We start from the raw sequence: 21,706 nt of genomic DNA, 5'->3' as shown, positions 1-21,706 counted from the left end.
TTTCTAGTGGCAAGATAAAATCTGTAATTCTGGCATGTTTTTTATTTTTATTTTTCACTGTATTATCTGAGCAGTATAAATAATATATTAAAGTAATTCTACAGGCCAGTACGATTATACCAATACCAAATTGTAATCGTTTTTTTATTTTTCATGACTTTTTCACAGCATAAAAAAAGTAATAAAAGGTTAAATCGCCCTCTTTTTGCCATATCTATAATTAAAAAAATCTAAATCATGAAAGAAAAATACACATTTGGTTTCGTCGCGTCCGTAAAAGTCCGATCTATCAAAGTAGTGCATTATTTACCCCACACGGTAAACGTAGTCCGAAAAAAAAAAATACAGAATGCCAGAAATGTACTTTTTCAGTAACCCTGTCTTCCAGAAAAAATGCAATAAAAAGCGATCAAAAAGTCGTATGTATTCTGAATTAGTACTAACTAGAGATGAGCGAGTACCAAATTGCTCGGGTGCTCGTTGCTCGAGTCGAACTTTCCGCGATGCTCGAGAGTTTGTTTCGAGTAACGAACCCCATTGAAGTCAATGGGCGACTCGAGCATTTTTGTATATCACCCATGCTCCACTAAGGTTTTCATTTGTGAAAATCTGGAAAACCCAAGAAAGTGATGGAAACGACACAGAAACGGATAGGGCAGGCGAGTGGCAACATGCTGGGCTGTATCTCAGGTTCCCAGGTCCCACTATTAACCCACAATAGCGGCAAGAGTGCCCCCCCCCTAACAATTTTTACTTCTGACAAACCCTCATTAGCAAGGCATACCTTAGCTAAGCACCACACTACCTCCAACTAAGCACAATCACTGCCTGCGGGACACACCGCTGCCCCTTCTCCTGGGTTACATGCTGCCCAACTCCCCTGCACGACCCAGTGTCCACAGCGCACACCAAAGTGTCCCTGCGCAGCCTTCAGCTGCCCTAATGCCACACGCTGGCTGCATAGCCACACCACCCTCATGTCTATTTCTCAGTACATCTGCGATGAGGAGGAACCGGAGGCACACACTGCAGAGGGTTGGCAGGGCCAGGCAGCGACCCTCTTTAAAAGGGGCGGGGCGATAGCGCACAATGCTGTACAGAACAATGAGAAATCCAATCCTGTGCCACCTCAGTCAGGAGCTGCAAACGTGGGCATAGCAATGGGGAATCCATGTGCCCACACAGTATTCATTCTGTCAAGGTGTCGCATAGCTCAATCGACACCGCAAGGGGAAAGCCATCTGCACTCTGCCCCCTACCCAAGTCAGTCAGTGTCTTTGTGCCAGACAGGTCAAACACCGCGTAATGGGAACTAAGTGGGCACCAACAGCATAGGTGGGTCCTAGGCAACCCAAGACATGAAAAATTAATAAATCTGAGCGGCCAAACATGGCAGACTTGCACCGTGCCCATGACATAGACCTCGGCCCACAGCTCCAACAATCGTAGGCAGGAAGTGGACTTTCACTGCACCCAGGACATAGGCCTCTGCACAAACCCTCAGCAATCGTGGGCCTAGAGCAGACTCCAATGCTAGCGTAGCTGTGAACGTCTCATTAGTGCTGTATTGCTCCTGTAGTTTGTCCCAATGCAGTGCCCCGGACAGCAGAGCTAAAGTCAGATTAAATACAGGTGGCCTTTAGCCCACACTGCATGCCCTAGTCAGACTGGGTTTTTTTATAAATAGTCACAGGCAGGTACAACTCCGCAATGGGAATTCCGTGTGCACCCACAGCACAGGTGGCTCCCTGGAACCCACCGGCGGTACCTAAATAAATCCCATTGCAGTGCCCTGGACAGCAGAGCTAACGTCAGATTAAATACAGGTGGGCTTCGGCACACGCTGCATGCCCTAGTCACTCTGGGTTATTTTTTTTGGAGCCATGTACGTGGAACACCGCGATGGGAACACTTAGTGCACCGATAGTATGCACAGACCCCTGTAATACTCCTGTAGCAAAGGTATAAGCTGACCCCACTAATAGTTATGTTGCAGAAGTCTAGGGAGACCCTATTAACACTTCTGTAGTAATAGTATAGCCGTACCCCAGTAACATTTCAGTAGCAGCAGTATAGGCAGAGCCCAGTATTAGTTTCATTTCAGTAGTAACTGTATCGGCAGACCCCTGTAACATTTCCGTTATAGCAGTATAGGCAGAGACCAATATTAGTGGGATTTCAGTAGTAACAGTATAGACAGATAGACAACACCTATGTGGAAAAGCTAGTGTTTTCTGAGACAAGAGAGGGGCATTTGATTGCAATGAAAAGGATATTCAAGGTACTGAGAGTCTGCACTCCTTCTCATCTCAAGCTGAAAAATGGAAAGGCTTCATTCCTATTGTTTTCAGTTGTCCATTTCAAAGTGTTAGCAAATAGCAATCCAAGTTCCGGCTACTACCATGGATCTTTCTTATGAATTACCAAAGATGATCACAAGTAAAGGCCTCATCATCAGTCAGTCCAAAATCATTCAGGGAGTATGTGGTTCTCAGCTGGCCTGCTTCCATTATGGATCGGTACCTGCTGCAACTCTGTCCCTTGCCCTGCAAGGATGCTGTGTTCTATAGTCACCTGTATTCCGACCTCACCTGTACGCGTATCTTTGGACTTAGCAGTACCAACAAGTTGGAAGCCACCATTGCTCTACCAGTCGGCTGAAAGCTTCAGCTAGGGATAACGAAATACTACTGCGGTTTTATTTAGTTGGTTTTAGGAATGTGGCCAGGATTAAGTGGACCGTGGCGGGGGGGGGGGGGGGGGGGCTTTCTTATTGTGTCGTTTAAGGTGAAATTCTTGGACTGCCGCCAGACGGACCACTGCAAAAGTATTTGCCAAGAATGTTTTCATTGTTGGAGGAGGAGGAGGGGGATGTTTTTGAGGCAGTACGTGTCTTGTCCACATGTCCGTGGTTATATGCACCTTCCCAGTAACCGCGTCGCTGAAAAATTGTCGCGCCTGGGGACCTAGTAGCGCGGCCTCGCCACCATCATCTCTTTGGGAAGCCTCCGTTTCCACAACCCTGTAACATAGCAGTAGCAGCAGTATATCAGCAGAGCCCAGAATTAGTAACATTTCATTGGCAGCAGTAGGGACAGACCCCAGTAACATTTTATTTGCAGCAGTATAGACAGACCCCAGTAACATTTCAGTTCCAGCAGTGCAGACAGACCCCAGTAACATTTCAGTAGTAGTAACAGTATAGACAGACCCCTTTAACATTTCCGTAGCAGCAGTGTAGGCTGACCCCAGTAACATTTCATTTGCAGCAGTGCAGACAGACCCCAGTAACATTTCAGTTCCAGCAGTGCAGACAGACCGCAGTAACATTTCAGTAGTATCAGTAGGACAGGCCCCACTAACATTTCATTTGCAGCAGTGCAGACAGACCCCAGTAACATTTCATTTGCAGCAGTGCAGACAGACCCCAGTAACATTTCAGTTCCAGCTGTGCAGACAGACCCCAGTAACATTTCAGTAGTTGTAACAGTATAGACAGACCCCTTAAACATTTCCGTAGCAGCAGTGTAGGCTGACCCCAGTAACATTTCATTTGCAGCAGTATAGACAGACTCCAGTAACATTTCAGTAGCAGCAGTCTAGGCAGAGCCCAGTAACATTTCAGTTGTAACAGTATAGACAGACCCCAGTAACATTTCATTTGCAGCAGCATAGACAGACCCCAGTAACATTTCATTTGTAGCAGCATAGACCGACCCCAGTAACATTTTATTTAATATGGTTTTATTAAAGGGGTTGTCCCGCGAAACAAAGTGGGGGTATACACTTCTGTATGGCCATATTAATGCACTTTGTAATGTACATTGTGCATTAATTATGAGCCATACAGAAGGTATTCACTTACCTGTTCCGTTGCTGGCGTCCTCGTCTCCATGGTGCCGTCTAATTTTCAGCGTCTAATCGCCGGATTAGACGCGCTTCCGCAGTCCGGTTTTCTTCTTTTCTGAATGGGGCCACTCGTGCCGGAGAGCGGCTCCTCGTAGCTCCGCCCCGTAACGTGCCGATTCCAGCCAATCAGGAGGCTGGAATCGGCAATGGACCGCACAGAAGACCTGCGGTCCACCGAGGGTGAAGATCCCGGCGGCCATCTTCACAAGGTAAGTAAGAAGTCACCGGAGCGCGGGGATTCAGGTAAGCACTATCCGGTTTTCTTTTTTAACCCCTGCATCGGGTTTGTCTCGCGCCGAACGGGGGGGCTATTGAAAAAAAAAAAAACGTTTCGGCGCGGGACAACCCCTTTAAACATTTTTCAAATTAAACAGGATCTCCGTTCACATACAGGGTTTGCAGTAATAAGCATGCATTTATATTAGGCTGTCTGTCAGATTGCATAGTACAAAAGTATTAGGATATAGTTCCATCAGTAAGTCCATTATGGCTTTTAAAATTACTTTCCTTTGAGTTTCTACCCCAGTGTGTGCGGAGGAGGGGGGTGGGGGGAGAGGAAAGGGAGGGTAGAAGGAAGGGGGTGGATGTAAGGTTAGGAGCCTTGTCTTGTGGAAAATCTGTTTTATTTCGACATGGTTTTATCGAGCATCTTTCCATTGAGCAGGGTTTCTGCTTACACCCAGGACATGCACTAAGGTATCATTTTTATACGGAGCTGTGCACATTATTACATCATAGGGTTGCATATTATATCTTTTGTCAAGACAGCTACTGCTTCTCTCCAGATTTCTATTTTTCTCCTTTTCCCTTAGCGTACACAGGGAGGGGTGGGGGATCGAAGAATCAAGGTAGTGGGGGGTTGTAGGGAGGGGTGGGGTGGGGGAAACATATGTAGTCACATTACTTAACCCACTACAGTAACATCCTTGAATATAAACAATTTTTTTTTTTTTTTTTTTTTTTTTTTAATAATTGAATTTTTATTGACATTTTTTCAAAATAAACTACATTTTACAGTTTTAAAGAGGCACCTTAATAGGTGAGAAATAATCATAGCAGAATTGAGATTCAAACATGAACATAAACAAAAACATATGTTATAAGGACATAGCCAAAAAAAAAAAAAACAACAACACAACAACGGAGGTTCATTTCCATGTTTAAGGGGGTGATTGTTTTAGTGTTCTATTAACCAGTCATTACGTTCTAGTGAGTTCGGGGTTTGAGAGCTGTGTTTAGGATAGGTCCTCCTTTTCATTTATTGCTTGATTCCCATCCTCTCTATGAGGGGTTCTTGGTTGTGTAGTCTATCCAAGTTGCCCAAAAGGATGTACGGGGGTGTTGGGAGACAAATCTACGCGAGTAGGCTTCCTCTAGGTGGAAGGTGAGTTCCACCGAATTTTGAATATAAACAATTTTGACACCTGATACATAACAAAATCGTTTTTTTTACATCTCAGTTATATCTTCTTTATAGAAACATGTCTATTTTATATCCCAGCGAATAGGCCCCCAAGGTGTTTCTCACATCAGGTCAAGTCCCACTAACTGGTGGGTCTCTTGATATAGTAACATTTTAGTAGTAATAACAGTATAGACAGACCCCTTTAACATTTCCGTAGCAGCAGTGTAGGCTGACCCCAGTAACATTTCATTTGCAGCAGTATTGACGGACTGCAGTAACTTTTCTGTTGTAGTAACAGTATAGACAGACCCCAGTAACATTTCCGTTGCAGCAGTATAGGCAGAGCAGCACATTAACATTTCCCTTGCAGCAGTATAGGGAGAGCACAGTATTTGTAACATTTCAGTAGTAGCAGTATAGACAGGCCCCAGTAACATTTACGTAGAAGCAGTATGGGCAAAGCAGCAGAATCACATTTCCCTTGCAGCAGTATAGGGAGAGCACAGCATTTGTAACATTTCAGTAGTAGCAGTATAGACAGACCCCAGTAACATTTACGTAGAAGCAGTATGGGCAAAGCAGCAGATTAACATTTCCCTTGCAGCAGTATAGGGAGAGCACAGTATTTGTAACATTTCAGTAGTAGCAGTATAAACAGGCCCCAGTAACATTTACGCAGAAGCAGTATAGGGAGAGACCAGTATTAGTTACATTTCAGTAGTAGCAGTATACACAGGCCCCAGTAACATGTACGTTAAAGCAGTATGGGCAGAGCCCAGTATTAGTTACATTTCAGTTATAGTAGTATAGACAGGCCCCAGTAACATTTCCGTTGAAGCAGTATGGGCAGAGCCCAGTATTAGTAACATTACAGTAGTAACAGTATACACAAACCAAGGTAACATTTCAGGAGGAGAAGTATCAGCAGACCGAAGTTACATTTTTGTTGCAGAAGTGTAGTCAGACCCGTCTAGCATTACTGTGGCAGAAGTATAGGTAGGCAGAACAGAGTTACATTTCTGTAGCAAAAGTATAGGCCAACCCCAGACACAGTGATGTATTATGAGTGCAGGCGAAGCCCATAAAAATTACTTGGATTACATTCTAGGCGAGGCCCCGAAAAATTGGTGTACCAACAGTACAAATGTACCCCAGAAAAATTGCCCATGCCCAGCCCAGAGGGCAGGTGAAACCCATTAATCGCTTAGCTTACTGTGGCTTAAAGGGGTTGTCCTGCGCCGAAACGTTTTTTGTTTTTTTTTAACCCCCCCCCCCCCCCCTCCCCGTTCGGCGCGAGACAACCCCGATGCAGGGGTTAAAAAAACAAACCGGAGAGTGCTTACCTGAATCCCGGCGGTCCGGCGTCTTCATACTCACCTGCTGAAGATGGCCGCCGGGGTCTGCTCCCTCCGTGGACCGCAGCTCTTCTGTGCGGTCCATTGCCGATTCCAGCCTCCTGATTGGCTGGAATCGGCACGTGACGGGGCGGAGCTACACGGAGCCGGCATTCTGCACGAGCGGCCCCATTGAAGACAGCAGAAGACCCGGACTGCGCAAGCGCGGCTAATTTGGTCATCGGAGGCCGAAAATTAGTCGGCACCATGGAGACGAGGACGCCAGCAACGGAGCAGGTAAGTATAAAACTTTTGATAACTTCTGTATGGCTCATAATTAATGCACAATGTACATTACAAAGTGCATTAATATGGCCATACAGAAGTGTATAGACCCACTTGCTGCCGCGGGACAACCCCTTTAATTTGTAACTAGGCCTGGAGGCAGCCAGTTAAAATAAAAATTGGTTCAGGTGGAAGTTTCAATGCTTTAATGAGAATTGAAACGTATAAATATTGTTTACAAAAGTTATATGAGCCTTTTGGGCCACCGAAAAATTGGCCGTTCGGGGTGATTACGTGAGGTTTCAGGAGGAGGAGGATGGATATCATACACAGATTGACAAAGGTAAAGGTTCCCATTTTTTTAGGTGATAGACAACAATGCTTGCATCCGCGGTTGCAGCGAAAATAATCTTTAGGTACCGCTGCTGTCCTCTGGTGGAGAAGAGAAGTCTGGGGAAATCCAGGCTTTGTTCATCTTTATGAGTGTAAGCTTTTCGGCACTGTCAATTGACAGGCGGGTACGCTTATCCGTGATGATTCCCCCAGCTGCACTAAACACCCTCTCTGACAAGACGCTAGCCGCAGGGCAAGCCAGCACTTCCAGGGCATACAGCGCGAGTTCGTGCCACGTGTCCAGCTTTGACACCCAGTAGTTGTACGGAGCAGAGGCATCACGGAGGACGGTGGTTCGATCGGCTACGTACTCCCTCACCATCTTTTTACAGTGCTCCCTCCGACTCAGCCTTTACTGGGGAGTGGTGACACAGTCTTGCTGGGGAGCCATAAAGCTGGCAAAGGCCTTGGAGAGTGTTCCCTTGCCTGCGCTGTACATGCTGCCTGATCTCCGCGCCTCCCCTTCTACTTAGCCCTCGGAACTGCGCCTTCTGCCACTTGCGCTGTCGGATGGGAAGTTTACCATCAGTTTGTCCACCAGGGCCCTGTGGTATTGCATCACTCTCGAACCCCTTTCCTGTTCGGGAATGAGAGTGGAAAGGTTCTCCTTATACCGTGGGTCGAGCAGTGTGTACACCCAGTAATCCGTAGTGGCCAGAATGCGTGTAACGCGAGGGTCATGAGAAAGGCATCCTAACATGAAGTCAGCCATGTGTGTCAGGGTACCTCCACGCAACACATGGCTGTTCTCACTAGGACGATCACTTTGAGGATCCTCCTCGTCCACAGGCCATACACGCTGAATGGATGAGAGGCAAGCAGCATGGGTACCCTCTGCAGTGGGCCCAGCTGTCTCTTCCTCCTCCTCCTCAGGCTCCTCCCCCACCTCCTCCTCCTCAACGCGCTGAGATATAGACATGAGGGGGCTCTGACTATCCAGCGACATACTGTCTTCCCCCGCCTCCGTTTCCGACCGCAAAGCGTCAGCCTTTATGCTTTGCAGGGAACTTCTCAACAGGCATAGCAGGGGAATGGTGACGCTAATGATTGCAGCATCGCCGCTCACCATCTGGGTAGACTCCTCAAAGTTTCCAAGGACCCGGCAGATATCTGCCATCCAGGCCCACTCCTCTGTAAAGAATTGAGGAGGCTGACTCCCACTACGCCGCTCATGTTGGAGTTGGTATTCCATTATAGCTCTACGCTGCTCATACAGCCAGGCCAACATGTGGAGCGTAGAGTTCCACCGTGTGGGCACGTCGCACAGCAGTCGGTGCATTGGCAGATTAAACCGATGTTGCAGGGTCCGCAGGGTGGCAGCATCCATGTTGGACTTGCGGAAATGTGCGCTGACCCGGCACACCTTGCTGAGGAGGTATGACAAGTGTGGGTAGCCTTTCAGAAACCGCTGAATCACCAAATTGAAGACGTGAGCCAGGCATGGCACATGCGTGAGGCTGCCGAGCTGCAGAGCCGCCACCAGGTTACGGCCGTTGTCACACACGACCATGCCCGGTTGGAGGCTCAGTGGCGAAAGCCAGTGGTCGGTGTGCTCTGTCAGACAATGCAACAGTTCGTGGGCTGTGTGCCTCTTCTCTCCTAAGCTGAGTAGTTTTAGCATGGCCTGCTGACGCTTGCCCACTGATGTGCTGCCGCGCCACACCGACTGCTGGCGACGTGCTGCTGCTGACACGTCTTGATTATGAGGTAGAGGTTGCGTTGGAGGAGGAGGAAGGTTTAGTGGAGGTGGCATACCCCACCGAAGATACTAGCACCGATCTGGTGCCCGCAATTCTGGGGGTGGGTAGGACGTGAGCGGTCCCAGGCTCTGACTCGGTCCGAGCCTCCACTAAATTCACCCAATGTGCTGTCAGGGAGATATAGTGGCCCTGCCCGCCTGTGCTTGTCCACGTGACCGTTGTTAAGTGGACCTTGCCAGTAACCGCGTTGGTGAGGGCGCGTACAATGTTGCGGGAGACGTGGTCGTGCAGGGCTGGGACGGCACACTGAAAAATAGTCGCGACTCGGGACTGGGTAGCGCGGGGCCGCCTCCGCTATCATGTTTTGGAAAGCCTCAGTTTCCACAAGCCTGTACGGGAGCATCTCCAGGCTGATCAATTTGGCTATGTGCTTGTTTAAAGCTTGAGCGTGTGGGTGCGTGGCGACGTATTTGCGCTTTCGCTCCAACGCTTCTGCTAGCGACAGCTGGACGCTGCGCTGAGAGACATAGCTGGATGGGGCCGAGGACAGCAGAGGCGAGGGTGTGAGTGCAGGCCGGGAGGCGGTCGTGCCTGTGTCCTGAGAGGGGGGTTGGATCTCAGTGGCAGGTTGGCGCACAGGGGGAGAGGCAGTGGTGCAACCCGGAGGCGGTGAACTGCCTTCGTCCCACCTTGTGGGGGGTGCTTGGCCATCATATGCCTGCGCATACTGGTGGTGGTGGCTCCCCGGCTGATCTTGGCGCGACAAAGGTTGCACACCACTATTCGTCGGTCGTCCGCGCTCTCAGTGAAAAACTGCCACACCTTTGAGCACCTTGGCCTCTGCACGGGGGCTTGACGCGAGGGGGTGCTTTGGGAAACAGCTGGTGGATTATTCGCTCTGGCCCTGCCTCTACCCCTGGCCACCCCACTGCCTCTTCCAACCTGTCCTGCGGCTGCACTTGCCTCCCCCTCTGAAGACCTGTCCTCAGTTGGCTTATCAAACCAGGTGGGGTCAGTCACCTCGTCGTCCAGTGGCTCTTCCTCCGAATCATCTGTGCGCTCCTCCTTCGGACTTAGTGCCCTTACTACTGCCTCACTGATAGACAATTGTGTCTCATCATCATCATCAACCTCCTCACCCATCGAAAGCTCTTGAGACAGGTGCCGGAAGTCCCCAGCCTCATCACTCGGACTTTCCAAAGGTTGGGCATCGGTCACAACAAACTCCTCCGGTGGGAGAGGAACCATCTTTTCCCAATCATCGCTGGGGCCCGAAAACAGTTCCTGGGAGTATGCCTGCTCATCCAAATGTGTCATTTTCATGGAGTGAGGAGGCTGGGAGGTAGGAGGAGCAGCAGCGAGAGGATTCAGAGTTGCAGCAGCGGACGGCGTAGAAGACAGGTTGCTGGAGACATTGCTGGATGCACTTTCTGCCATCCACGACAGGACCTGCTCACACTGCTCATTTTGTAATAAAGGTCTACGACGTGGACCCAAAAATTGTGATATGAAGCTGGGGACCCCAGAAACTTTCCTCTCTCCTAATCCCACAGCAGCCGGCTGTGATTCACCTGGACCAGGAGCTCGGCCTATACCCACACCCTCACTTGGAACTCCGCGTCCTTGCCCGCGTCCACGTCCTCTAGCCCTACCTCTACCCCTCAGCATAGTGGATTACGAATAGAGCAGACACAGACCGGCGTAAAAAATTTTTTAATTCTTAATGGCGTGCTGTTGGAGTGAGACAGCGCTTTTGTAACGCCAACTGTCACCAGGAAAAAATTATTCAGAAGACTGCAAGCACGCCGAGCTGTGCAATATGCAATACTGATAGTCCTGAGCTCACACAAGCTACGCAGTGAAATGCAGAAAGTCACAGCTAGCCGTAATGATTTTCCTTTTTTTTTGGTAATTTTTACGCAACGCAATGCAGGGTATATTGCGCCAATGTGAGTTTCGCTGTATGGGGGTCTGTCACCGTGCGTGCAATTTACAGCAGACACACCGCAGTGTAAAAAAATTTTGAATTCTTATTGGCGTGTAGTTGGAGTGAGACAGCGCAAACTGTAGCCAGGAAAAAAATTATTTGGAAGACTGCAAGCACGCCTAGCTGTGCAATAATGAGGTACTACAACTACCAGCAGCCACGGAGTTAAATGCAGACGGTAACAGATAGCCCTAAACAGGTGCTTTTTAGGGGTACTTGTTGACAAGATTCTACAGTAGTACTGTCCCTGCCTCACCAATACTGCCCCTATACTCTGTAGAATTGGCTGCAGACTGAGAGCGCAATAGTCTGCAGAGCCCAAGATGAAAAAAAAAATTTGGTGCAAGGCTGCTCCTAGCAGCAACAACTGAAATTCACACGGTAAGATGTGGCCCTAAGAAGGACCTTTGGGGTTCTTCTAGACAGGATTCCACACTATCACTGTCCCTGCCTCACCAATACTTCTCCTATACTCTGTAGAATTGGCTGCAGACTGAGAGCGCAATAGTCTGCAGAGCTCAAGACGAAATAAAAAATTTGGTGCAAAGCTGCTCCTAGCAGCAACAACTGTAATTCACACGGTAAGATGTGGCCCTAAGAAGCACCGTTGGGGTTCTTGTACACTACCCACTGTCCCTGCCTGACCAATACTGCCCCTATACTACGTAGTACAGACTGCAGCCTGAGAATGCTATAGCCTGCACGTCCGATATAACAAAAAAAAATTATTGTGCAAAACTGCTCTCAGCACCCACAACAGTAGTGCACTAGGTGAGCTGTGGCCCTAAGAAGGACCATTGGGGTTCTTGAAGACGCTAACACTCTCCCTATAGCAGCAGCTGCACTGTCCCTAATCTCTGCCAGCGTGTCTGTGGCGAGCAGCGGGTGGGGCTGCCTTATATACTCGGCGGTCACTTGATCTCGCCAGCCACTCACTGCAGTGGGGTGGGATAGGGCTGGAACGTCACAGGAGGAAGTTGTAATGCCTTCCCTGCGTTTCTATTGGCCAGAAAATGGCGCAAATTTTTCAGGGAAGGAAATGGAATTGACTCGAACACTGCGTGGTGCTCGTCTCGAGTAACGAGCATCTCGAACATCCTAATACTCGAACGAACATCAAGCTTGGACGAGTATGCTCGCTCATCTCTAGTACTAACGTAAACTACAGGACATCCCGCAAAAAATTAGCCCTTGTTCAACTATGTCAACAGAAAAATAAAAAAGTTATTGCCCGCAGAAGATGCAGCAGAAAATAATTTAAAAAAATGAAATGTCTTTAAAAAAAAATACAAGTACTACAGCAAAAAAAAAACAAAAAAACGATACAAGTTTGGTATCGTAGTAATCGTACTGACCCATAGAATAAAGTTATCATGTCATTTTTGTTGAAGTTTGTGGCTCGTAGAAACAAAACACACTGATGGTGAAATGTAAATTTTTTTTTTATTTTGCTCCACTTAGAATTTTGTAAAAGTTTTTCAGTACATTATATGGTACTTTTAAATAGCACCATTGAAAAACACAACTCGTTCCGCAAAAAAAAAAAAAGACCTCATGCAGCGACGTCGATAGATAAATATTGGAGTTATGATTTTTTAAATGGGAGGAGGAAAAAAAGAAAAGGGGGGGGGAAGGCTGCGTCATTAAGGGGTTAAATAATGTACTAACGTCCTTCTCTGGGTCATTACAACACAGGGATACCACATGTGTAATTTTGTTTTCGATTTTTTTACAAAGTAAAGGGAGATAAGTGTTTTTTATTTTTATTTTTTTAATCCTTTTTTTCTAACTTTTTTTTTCATTTTTGTCTTTTTAGGGGACTTGCACAGAGACCCATCAGGACTCCCTGATTACATTCTGGGGGTCCGATAGTGACAGCCCTTTACATGCTACAGTCGCATAGACTGCAGCATGTAAAGGCTTAACACAGCAGAGATCGGAGGTTTTCTCCGATCTCTGCTGTAAGAGCTGGTGCCCGGCTATCCTCTGACAGCCAAGCACCAGCCCTTACCCTGCCACAGAGCCCATCGGCTGGCTTCTGACAAGCCGATTGTTTCTGTGGCAACCTGTAAACAAAGCAGTGCAGGAGTTTGAAAATAGAAGCGGGAGATTGCCGGCAGATCAATAATATCTTCCTGCTTCTTTTTTCAAAGTCCTGCACTGTTCTGTGTGGGACTGTGCAGGCAGAGCACAATGCCACAGCTTATGGCAATGTGCTCTGCAGGTCCCGTAGTGTAACATAGCCCGGAAATCTTCCAGGCTATATCGCTATGGGCAGTGGAGCTTGTCCCGGAAAATTTCCGGGCGTGCCACTCAAGGTCTTAATTGATGACCTATCCTGAGAATACGTCATCAATAGTATTTTTTCTGGTAAACACCGTTCGATAATAACAGTAAACATAATTGGTATTTCCATTTCCACTCAAGCCTGAACTATTAAACTATATAACCCACAGGGTGAACACTGAAAGAAAAAAAAAATACAGAATTAGCTTTTCTGTTCACCCCCAGGGCCTGCTGGTAAAAAAAAATTGAAATGGTCAAAAAGTCCTGTGTATCGTAAGATGGTACTAATAAAATTACAAGTCCCTCCACAAAGAAAAGTGCCCTCACACACCTCCATCAACAGCAAAATAAAGTTATGGGGCTCTGAATATGGCTACGAAAACGATATTTATTTTACAAAGTTTTTTTAATTTTTAAAAAGTAATGAAGTATACACTGTATAAATTTGGAATTGCTGCACTAGTAATGACCTGCAGAATGTAATTTTTGTTGCATCGTGAACAACAATATAAGATTTGGTACATTAAATGTTACACTAAACTAATACAACTCGCCCTGCAAAAAAAAAAGTCAATTGGCTATGTAGATGGAAACATTGAAAAAATATGGCTCTTGAAAAGTGTAGATGAAAAACAGAAGGACAATTTTTAAAAATTGCTGTTCTTTAAATGGGCTCTAACTTTTTTTCCCCCAAATAGGCTAATTGGCTTCTGCCTCATTGTCTTTTTTTTTGCCTTCCTCTGGATCAACAAGGGGGGAGTTGAAACGGGCTGAACTAGATGGACATTGTCTTCATTGAGCCTAACATACTATTTTACTAGGTAACCATCTTTACAATATCTGCCTGTCCTGGAGGTCTCTGTGTATACACACATATTGGGAATACTCACCACTTGGCCAGAATGCCTGAATCGTCTGGGGGTTCAGATACTGTATCCCTGCTGATTGGATCACAAACTTCAATGTAGCATAGAAAGCCAGGCCAAGGAGGCGCAGGACAGTGAACTACTAGCCAAATGCTAGGCTTACTACATGCCCCCTGCATGAAAGTGGATTGCAGGGTAACAGAAATTTGTGAAGACCACATTGAAATCAGAACTAGCAGATATGAAACTGGGTTCAAAGAGCAGTAAATCAGCTGGTAAGGAGAACCTGATGTATTTTGGAAAACCTGTTGAAAACTCAGGTACAACTTTAAACACAGACTATTTTTTCCCCCCAAGACTATGTGTCATTGGTTTGCTAAAGTCTTTTTCAACTGAATTGGTTCAAATTGTTAGTGTTGAAGAACTTTGTACTTATGTGTTTGGGTACCTTTTCATGCTCTCCCTTAGCTCCCCTGATTTTAACCGCATCCAGTGAGGAGGAGAAAAAAAGTAGATTTTTGTCAGGGTGTTCTGAAGCACTTTTTACAATGTATATCTTTTCTTTCCTAGGCATGTATTCCACAAGGTGTGCGTGGATCCATGGCTCAGCGAGCACTGCACCTGTCCTATGTGCAAGTTGAACATTTTGAAGGCCTTAGGAATTGTGGTAAGTTGTGGGATATAAACTTGGACGCCTTAGGTTTCTTTTTACATATCCTGCATACAGTTCTGCGCAGAAATGTACAGCTGATAATTGGACGCCATTCCTCTCATCGCTGCGTGTTGGTAAAGACTGGTAGAAGTCCATTTTCTTGACGTTTAGTACTTACCCGAATCCCCGCGCTGCGGCGACTTCTTTCTTACCTTACTAAGATGGCCGCCGGGATCTTCACCCACGATGCACCGCGGGTCTTCTCCCATGGTGCACCGTGGGCTCTGTGCGGTCCATTGCCGATTCCAGCCTCCTGATTGGCTGGAATCGGCACACGTGACGGGGCGGAGCTACGAGGACCAGCTCTCCGGCACGAGCGGCCCCATTCACCAGGGAGAAGACCGGACTGCGCAAGCGCGTCTAATCGGGCGATTAGACGCTGAAATTAGACGGCACCATGGCAACGGGGACGCTAGCAACGGAACAGGTAAGTGAATAACTTCTGTATGGCTCATATTTAATGCACGATGTACATTACAAAGTGCATTAATATGGCCATACAGAAGTGCTGAACCCCACTTGCTTTCGCGGGACAACCCCTTTAAGGATTGAGTTTGAACTTGATCAAGACCCTTTATGCATAGTCGAAACGTCTCATTTCAACTTTGGCATGAAGGAATAAACTATTTACATTTTTTGCACCTAACTTTTGCTGCCACAAACTTTTTTTTTATGGACTTTATTATGGAATCAAGTTTTAAACTCCATTGTGGCTGTGCATGATTCTTGCCTCACCCTGGATGGTTATTATTGTATGCAGCTGGTGAGCATATTATTTCTATATCTTGAGTTTGGACTAGGGTCTCAGCCTTATGTTGAATCCTGCACTGAGCAGGGGGTTGGACCAGATGACCCTGGAGGTCCCTTCCAGCTCTACCATTTTATGATTCTACTGGGAAAGTCAAGGTTTTCAAGGCTATAACTAAACCAAGTACTTATGGGGAAAAAATAGAGGTAGAAATTTTCTGACATGTTCAGGACACATTCACATGATTGTATTATGCCCACATAACAGACGAGTGTCCTGGCCTGACTGTGGGTCTACTGAGTCGAAATGGGGAATTTATTTCACCTGCTTTGGAGCAAATGTGGGCACTTGAGAATTACAACAAGACACCCCTAAAAAGGGAATTGAGACAATTCCTCTCTCCTTCATGACTGAGTTTTCTCTAGTTCTACTTTTTCCTACTATCCTTCTCACTACTGGTACATGAGGTGCTACTTGCAGTCCAATCAGTTTGTACAGGTAGTCCTGCTCCTCAAGAATGGCATATCCATGCATATCATTGCAAGGTGGTTTGCTGTGTTTCCCAGCATAGTCTATAGAGCATGGAGCAGATATAAGGATATAGGCCGATATTTGAATTAAGCTGGACCGTAGAAGGACATCAGTGAGTATCAGGACCAGAGAAACAGAATGTTATTACAGCTCTACAAAATGACCTCCAGAGCGCTACCAAACTGTAAGAAACAGACTCCATGAGGGCAGGATGAGGACCAACATCCTTTAGTGGGATTTGCGCTCACAGCCCAGTATTGTGCAGCTTGATTGGCATCTGCCAAAGGACACCAGAATTGGCAGGTCTGCCTTTGGCCCCCCAGTTTTCTCACAGATGAAAGCAAGTTCACACCGAGCACATGACTCTTGTTCATCAAGATGTGATGTGTACTTTAAGTTGTCCCTTAAAGAGGATTTCTGAGTAAATTGGTGCAGTGGGGCATGCAGAGTACATTAAAAAAAAATTAACACAGTATTCAAGTCCTGCTGCTCCCCGCGCTGCACTCTCCCAGTCTTCCGGTCTTCTGTTAATAAGTGCTGCAGTAGTCATATGGGTTGTTTACTCCTGACCACTGCATTCAAAAGAGGGCGCGAAAGGGTCATCAATTTTGAAGCCCTGGTGATGTCCCATAAGCTTGTCACATGGGCTTCTAGGCAGGTGATGTCACCTGTTGGATACCATGGCGTGGGACCACTTAAATGGCAGTCTGGCACTGCGGTGAGTATATTTATTTTATATAGTTTTGGGCACGGGGTGCCCAAACCTGTATAAAATAAATAACACTGAAAACCCCTTTTAATCTTTTTGAGTAGCGTAAATTACAACTGCCAAATAACAGCCACCATGTATTACAGGATGTTGAACTGCAGACACGAGATACATCTAAATGACCAAATATAGGATTGACAGGGCAACTGATAGGTGGATTTAGAACTGGCTAAATGATCCTACTCAAAGAGTGGTCATAAATGGCTGCACATTCAAGTGGAAGAATGTATCATGTGGGGTACCACAAGGCTCTGTCCTAGGCCCAATGTTGTTCAACATTTTATAAATGATCTGGAGGAGGGAATTGATGAGAAACTAATCAAATTTGCTGATGACACAAAGCTAGGAGGGATAGCTAACACTAGGGAAGAGAGAGAGAGTTCTCAAAAAGATCTAGAAAAGCTTGCACAGTAGGCAGAGACTAATAGAATGGTATTTAACATAGAAAAATGCAAAGTCCTACATCTGGGCAAGAAAAATGAAAAAAGCACATACAGAATTGGAGGAATTGAGCTAAGCAGCAGCACATGTGAAAAAGACTTGGGTATACCAATGGATCATAGACTGAACATGAGTCAACAATGTGATGCAGCAGCCAAAAAGGCAAACACAATTCTGGAATGTATTAAGAGAAGCATAGAGTCTAGATCACATGAGGTCATTATCCCCCTATACTCTTAGTCAGACCTCATCTGGAATACTTTGTCCAGTTCTGGGCACCCCACTTTAAAAAAGACATAGACAAACTGGAGCAAGTTCAGAGAAGCGCTACCAAGATGGTGAGCGGTCTGCAAATCATGCCCTATGAAGAACGGTTAAAGGATCTGGGAATGTTTAGCTTGCAACAAAGAAGGCTGAGAGGAGACTTTATAGCGGTCTACAAATATCTGAAGGGTTGTCACACTGCAGAGGGATCAGCCCTATTCTCATTTGCACAAGGAAAAACTAAAAGCAATGGAATGAAACTGAAAGGAAGGAGACACTAATTAGATATTAGAAAGAACATTCTGACAGTGCGGTTGATCAATGAGTGAAACAGGTTACCACGGGAGGTGGTGAGTTCTCCTTCAATGTAAGTGTTCAAACAAAGGCTGGACAAATATCTGTCTGGGATGATTTAGTAAATCCTGCACTGTGCAGGTGGTTGGACCCGATGACCCTGGAGGTCCCTTACAACTCTACCATTGTTCACGATGCAGCAAAAATTACATGTTAACTTCTTTCAGTGTTCACCCTGTGAGTTACATAGTTTAATAGTTCAGGCTTGAGTGGAAATGGAAATACCAATTATGTTTACTGTTACCGTGTTCCCCCAAAAATAAGGCACCCCCTGAAAATAAGACACCCCTGAAATTTGCAGAAGTCCCAAATATAAGGCACCCCCTGATAGTAAGGCATAGTAAAGTGTGCAGGCAAGTCAAGAGGCCTGTCCCCTGCTGCCATCCCCGTTGTCTCCTACCTCCAGATGTATAGGTAGATCTGCAGACAGTCTGCTGTTCTCCTGTCCCTGCTGTACTGTACGAGTGTGCTGTTGTGAGCTGCCCTTGCTGGCTGGAAAAGTCCATACTGTACGTTCTGTTCCTGCTGTACATGTCTGCTGTGATGAGCTCCCCGTGGTGGCCGGAAGCTGCAATACCATCCCTGCTTACAAGTGGTACAGGAACTTCTGTCTGCAGACAGGTACGTTACTTTACAGCCCTTATTTTTTTATGGCTTTGTGTGTGAGTCAGGCAACCTGTGTGTGATTCTTAAGGCTGGGTTCTCACAGAGCGTATTTCCAGCTGAAATCTCGCAGTTTGGCCACAGCGATAAACAGCGAGATTTCCGCCGGGAAAGCGCTGCTTCAAATCCAACGGCACTCAGCCGCTTGTTTTGAAGCGACCTGGCTGCACGCTTTTCCGTTTCCGTGGCCGGTGAATCCGCACCACAGCACCGACTTCTCCCAGCTTTGCCGTGACAGATTTGCTGTCCCATGTGGACGAGATTTCTGAGAAATTTCGTCCACAAAGCAGGCCAATTGAGGGATTAGCGGCCACAGACGGATTTGCCGCGGCGAAGTAAGACACCCCCTGAAAATAAGACATAGCACATATTTGGGAGCAAAAATGAATATGACGCATCTTATTTTCGGGGAAACAGGGTATTATCGAACGCTATTTACCAGAAAAAATACTATTGATGACGTATTCTCGGGATAGATCATCAATTAACCCCTTGAGTGGCACGCCCGGAAATTTTTCGTGACGAGCTCCACTGCCCATAGCGATATAGCCCGGAAGATTTCCGGGCTATGCTTCACTACGGGACCTGAAGAGCACATTGCCATAAGCTGTGGCATTGTGCTCTGCCTGCACAGTCCCACACAGAACAGTGCAAAAAAAAAAAGGAGGAAGATAGAACCGATCTGCCAGCAATCTCATGCTTCTTTTTTTAAACTCCTGCACTGCTTTGTTTACAGGTTGCCATGGAGACCATCGGCTTATCAGAAGCCAGTGGATGATCTCTGTGGCAAGGAGAACTGGTGCTCAGTTGTCAGAGGATAGCTGAGCACCAGCTCTTAGAGCAGAGAATGGAGTAAACCTCCAATCTCGGCTGTTTAACCCTTTACATGCCGCGGTCTATGTGACCGCAGCATGTAAAGGGCTGACAGAGGGAAAGGGCTCCCTGTGTCAGATGATAGCCGGGCACCAGCTCTTACAGCAGAGAATGGAGAACATTGCAACCGCAGCATGTAAAGGGCTGTCGCCATCAGACTCCCGCAATGTGATCAGGGAGTCCTGATGGGTCTCTGTGGAAGTCCCCTAAAGGGACAAAAATTTTAACAAGGTTTAAAAAAAAAATAAAAATAGTAAAAAAATTGTCAAAAAATAAAAACGCCAAAACACCACCTTTCTCCCTTTCACTTTGTAAAAAAATTAAAAATTAAAAACAAAATTATCCATGCATTTGTAAAAAGAAGAAAGGGAAGAAAGTTAGTACATTATTTAACCCCTTAATGACGCGGTCCCCCTTTTTTTCCTTTTCGTTTTTTCCTCCCCCTTTTTAAAAAATCATAACTCCTTTATTCATCGACATTGCTGCATGAGGGCTTGTTTTTTGTGGAATGAGTTGTATTTTTCAATGTTGCTATTTAAAGTATCATATAATGTACTGAAAAACATTTTACAGAATTTTAATTGAAGTAAAATGGGAAAAAAAGACATTCCACCATCTTTCAGTGGGTTTTCTACGGCGCACAAACTGCAACAAAAGCGGCATGATAACTTTATTCTTTGGCTTGGTACGATTATTATGCTACCAAAATTGTACGTTTTTTTTTTTGTCTGTAGTATTTGTATTTTTTTTTCAAAGACATTAAATTTTTAAAAATTATTTTCTGCTGCATCTTCTGCGCGCAATAACTTTTTTATTTTTCAGTTGACATAATTGTGCGAGAGCTCATTTTTTGTGGGATGTCCTGTAGTTTCTGTTAGTCCCAATTCGGAATACATACGACTTTTTGATCACTTTTTATTGAATTTTTTCTAGGAGACAGGGTGACTAAAAAAGTGCATTTCTGGCGTTCTTTATTTTTTGTTTTTCGGACTACGTTCACTGTGTGGGGTAAATAATGCCCTACTTTGATAGATCAGACTTTTACGGACGCGGCGATACCAAATATGTATTTTTCTATTATGATTTAGATTTTTTTTATTATAGATATGGGAAAAGGAGGACAATGCTTTTTTTTTTTTTTTTTTTTTTTTTACAATTAATAAAACTTTATTGACATTATTTTAACTTTTTTAAGCGCCCCTGGGGCTTAAACTAGCGATTCTTTGATTGCTCTTGTGGTTTGACGTAATGCTGTACGATTGCAATTATTGCCCGTGGGTGTCAGCTGTAATAAACAGCTGACACACACACTGTATGAAGAGAGGTTGTGCCGCGATCTCTCTTCATAAATACCCTGACGCTGCAGGATGTAAATGTACGGGGTTAATCTGCAAGGTGCACAGCATGGAAAAAAAATTTTCTCTATACAAAAAAAATGGAATAGAAAGTGATCAAAATTCTGCACAGATCAATAAATGGTACTAATAAAAAGTACAACTCATCCCACAAAATAAAAAACCCCTTACACAGCTCTGTTGATAACAAAAAATTAAAATTAATAATTCTTCTTTTTTTTTTTTTTTTTAAAGTAGCGAAAAAGAACAAAACCATTACATAATCGTACTGCCTGTAGAATTACTTTATTAAATTAAATTATATTATTTATACTGCTCACAGAATGCAGTGAAAAATAAAAATAAAAAACATGCCAGAATTACAGATTTTGTTAATCTTGCCACTAGAAAAAATAGAATAATAAGCAATCAGAATTTTATATGTTCCTAAAAAATAGATAAATGAAGACTAGAGTTCCTGCCGCAAAAAAACAAGGCCTTATAGAGCTCTGGCAATGGAAAAATAAAATTATTATGGCTCTTGGAATGTGGCAACACAAAAGCAAACCTTTAAGAAAAAAAATGTTTTAAATGTACAAAAATAGCAGAACATAAAAAACTGTATAAACTTGGTATCACCGGAATCGTGCTGACTCAGAGAATGTTATTATTTATTCTGCACACTGAACGCTGTAAAAGTGAAATTCAAAAAACTAATGGCAGAATTTCTTTTTTCTTTTTCCCCCAATCTCCCTACAAATTATTTTACAAAAGTTATGCAATACATTATGTATACTCAAAAATGATGACATCAAAAAATACAACTGCAAAAACTAAGCCCTTGTATGGCTG

General features: G+C 45.2%; 1 protein-coding gene across 3 annotated transcripts in view; it reads left to right on the top strand.

Annotated features, from left to right (window-relative positions):
• Window positions 1-21,706, top strand: part of RNF130 (ring finger protein 130) — a 516,622-nt gene that overhangs the window by 340,112 nt on the left and 154,804 nt on the right. For all 3 annotated transcript variants that reach the window (XM_066591020.1, XM_066591021.1, XM_066591019.1), the window contains exon 6: window positions 14,736-14,832. In XM_066591020.1, the coding sequence (XP_066447117.1) occupies window positions 14,736-14,832 (97 nt within the window). The remainder of the gene's footprint in view (window positions 1-14,735; window positions 14,833-21,706) is intronic.

Source organism: Eleutherodactylus coqui, chromosome 2 (genome assembly GCF_035609145.1).
Source record: "Eleutherodactylus coqui strain aEleCoq1 chromosome 2, aEleCoq1.hap1, whole genome shotgun sequence".
NCBI lineage: Eukaryota > Metazoa > Chordata > Amphibia > Anura > Eleutherodactylidae > Eleutherodactylus > Eleutherodactylus coqui.
The sequence above is the reverse complement of the archived record's forward strand: the minus strand, read 5'-3'. Positions and strand labels throughout refer to the sequence as shown.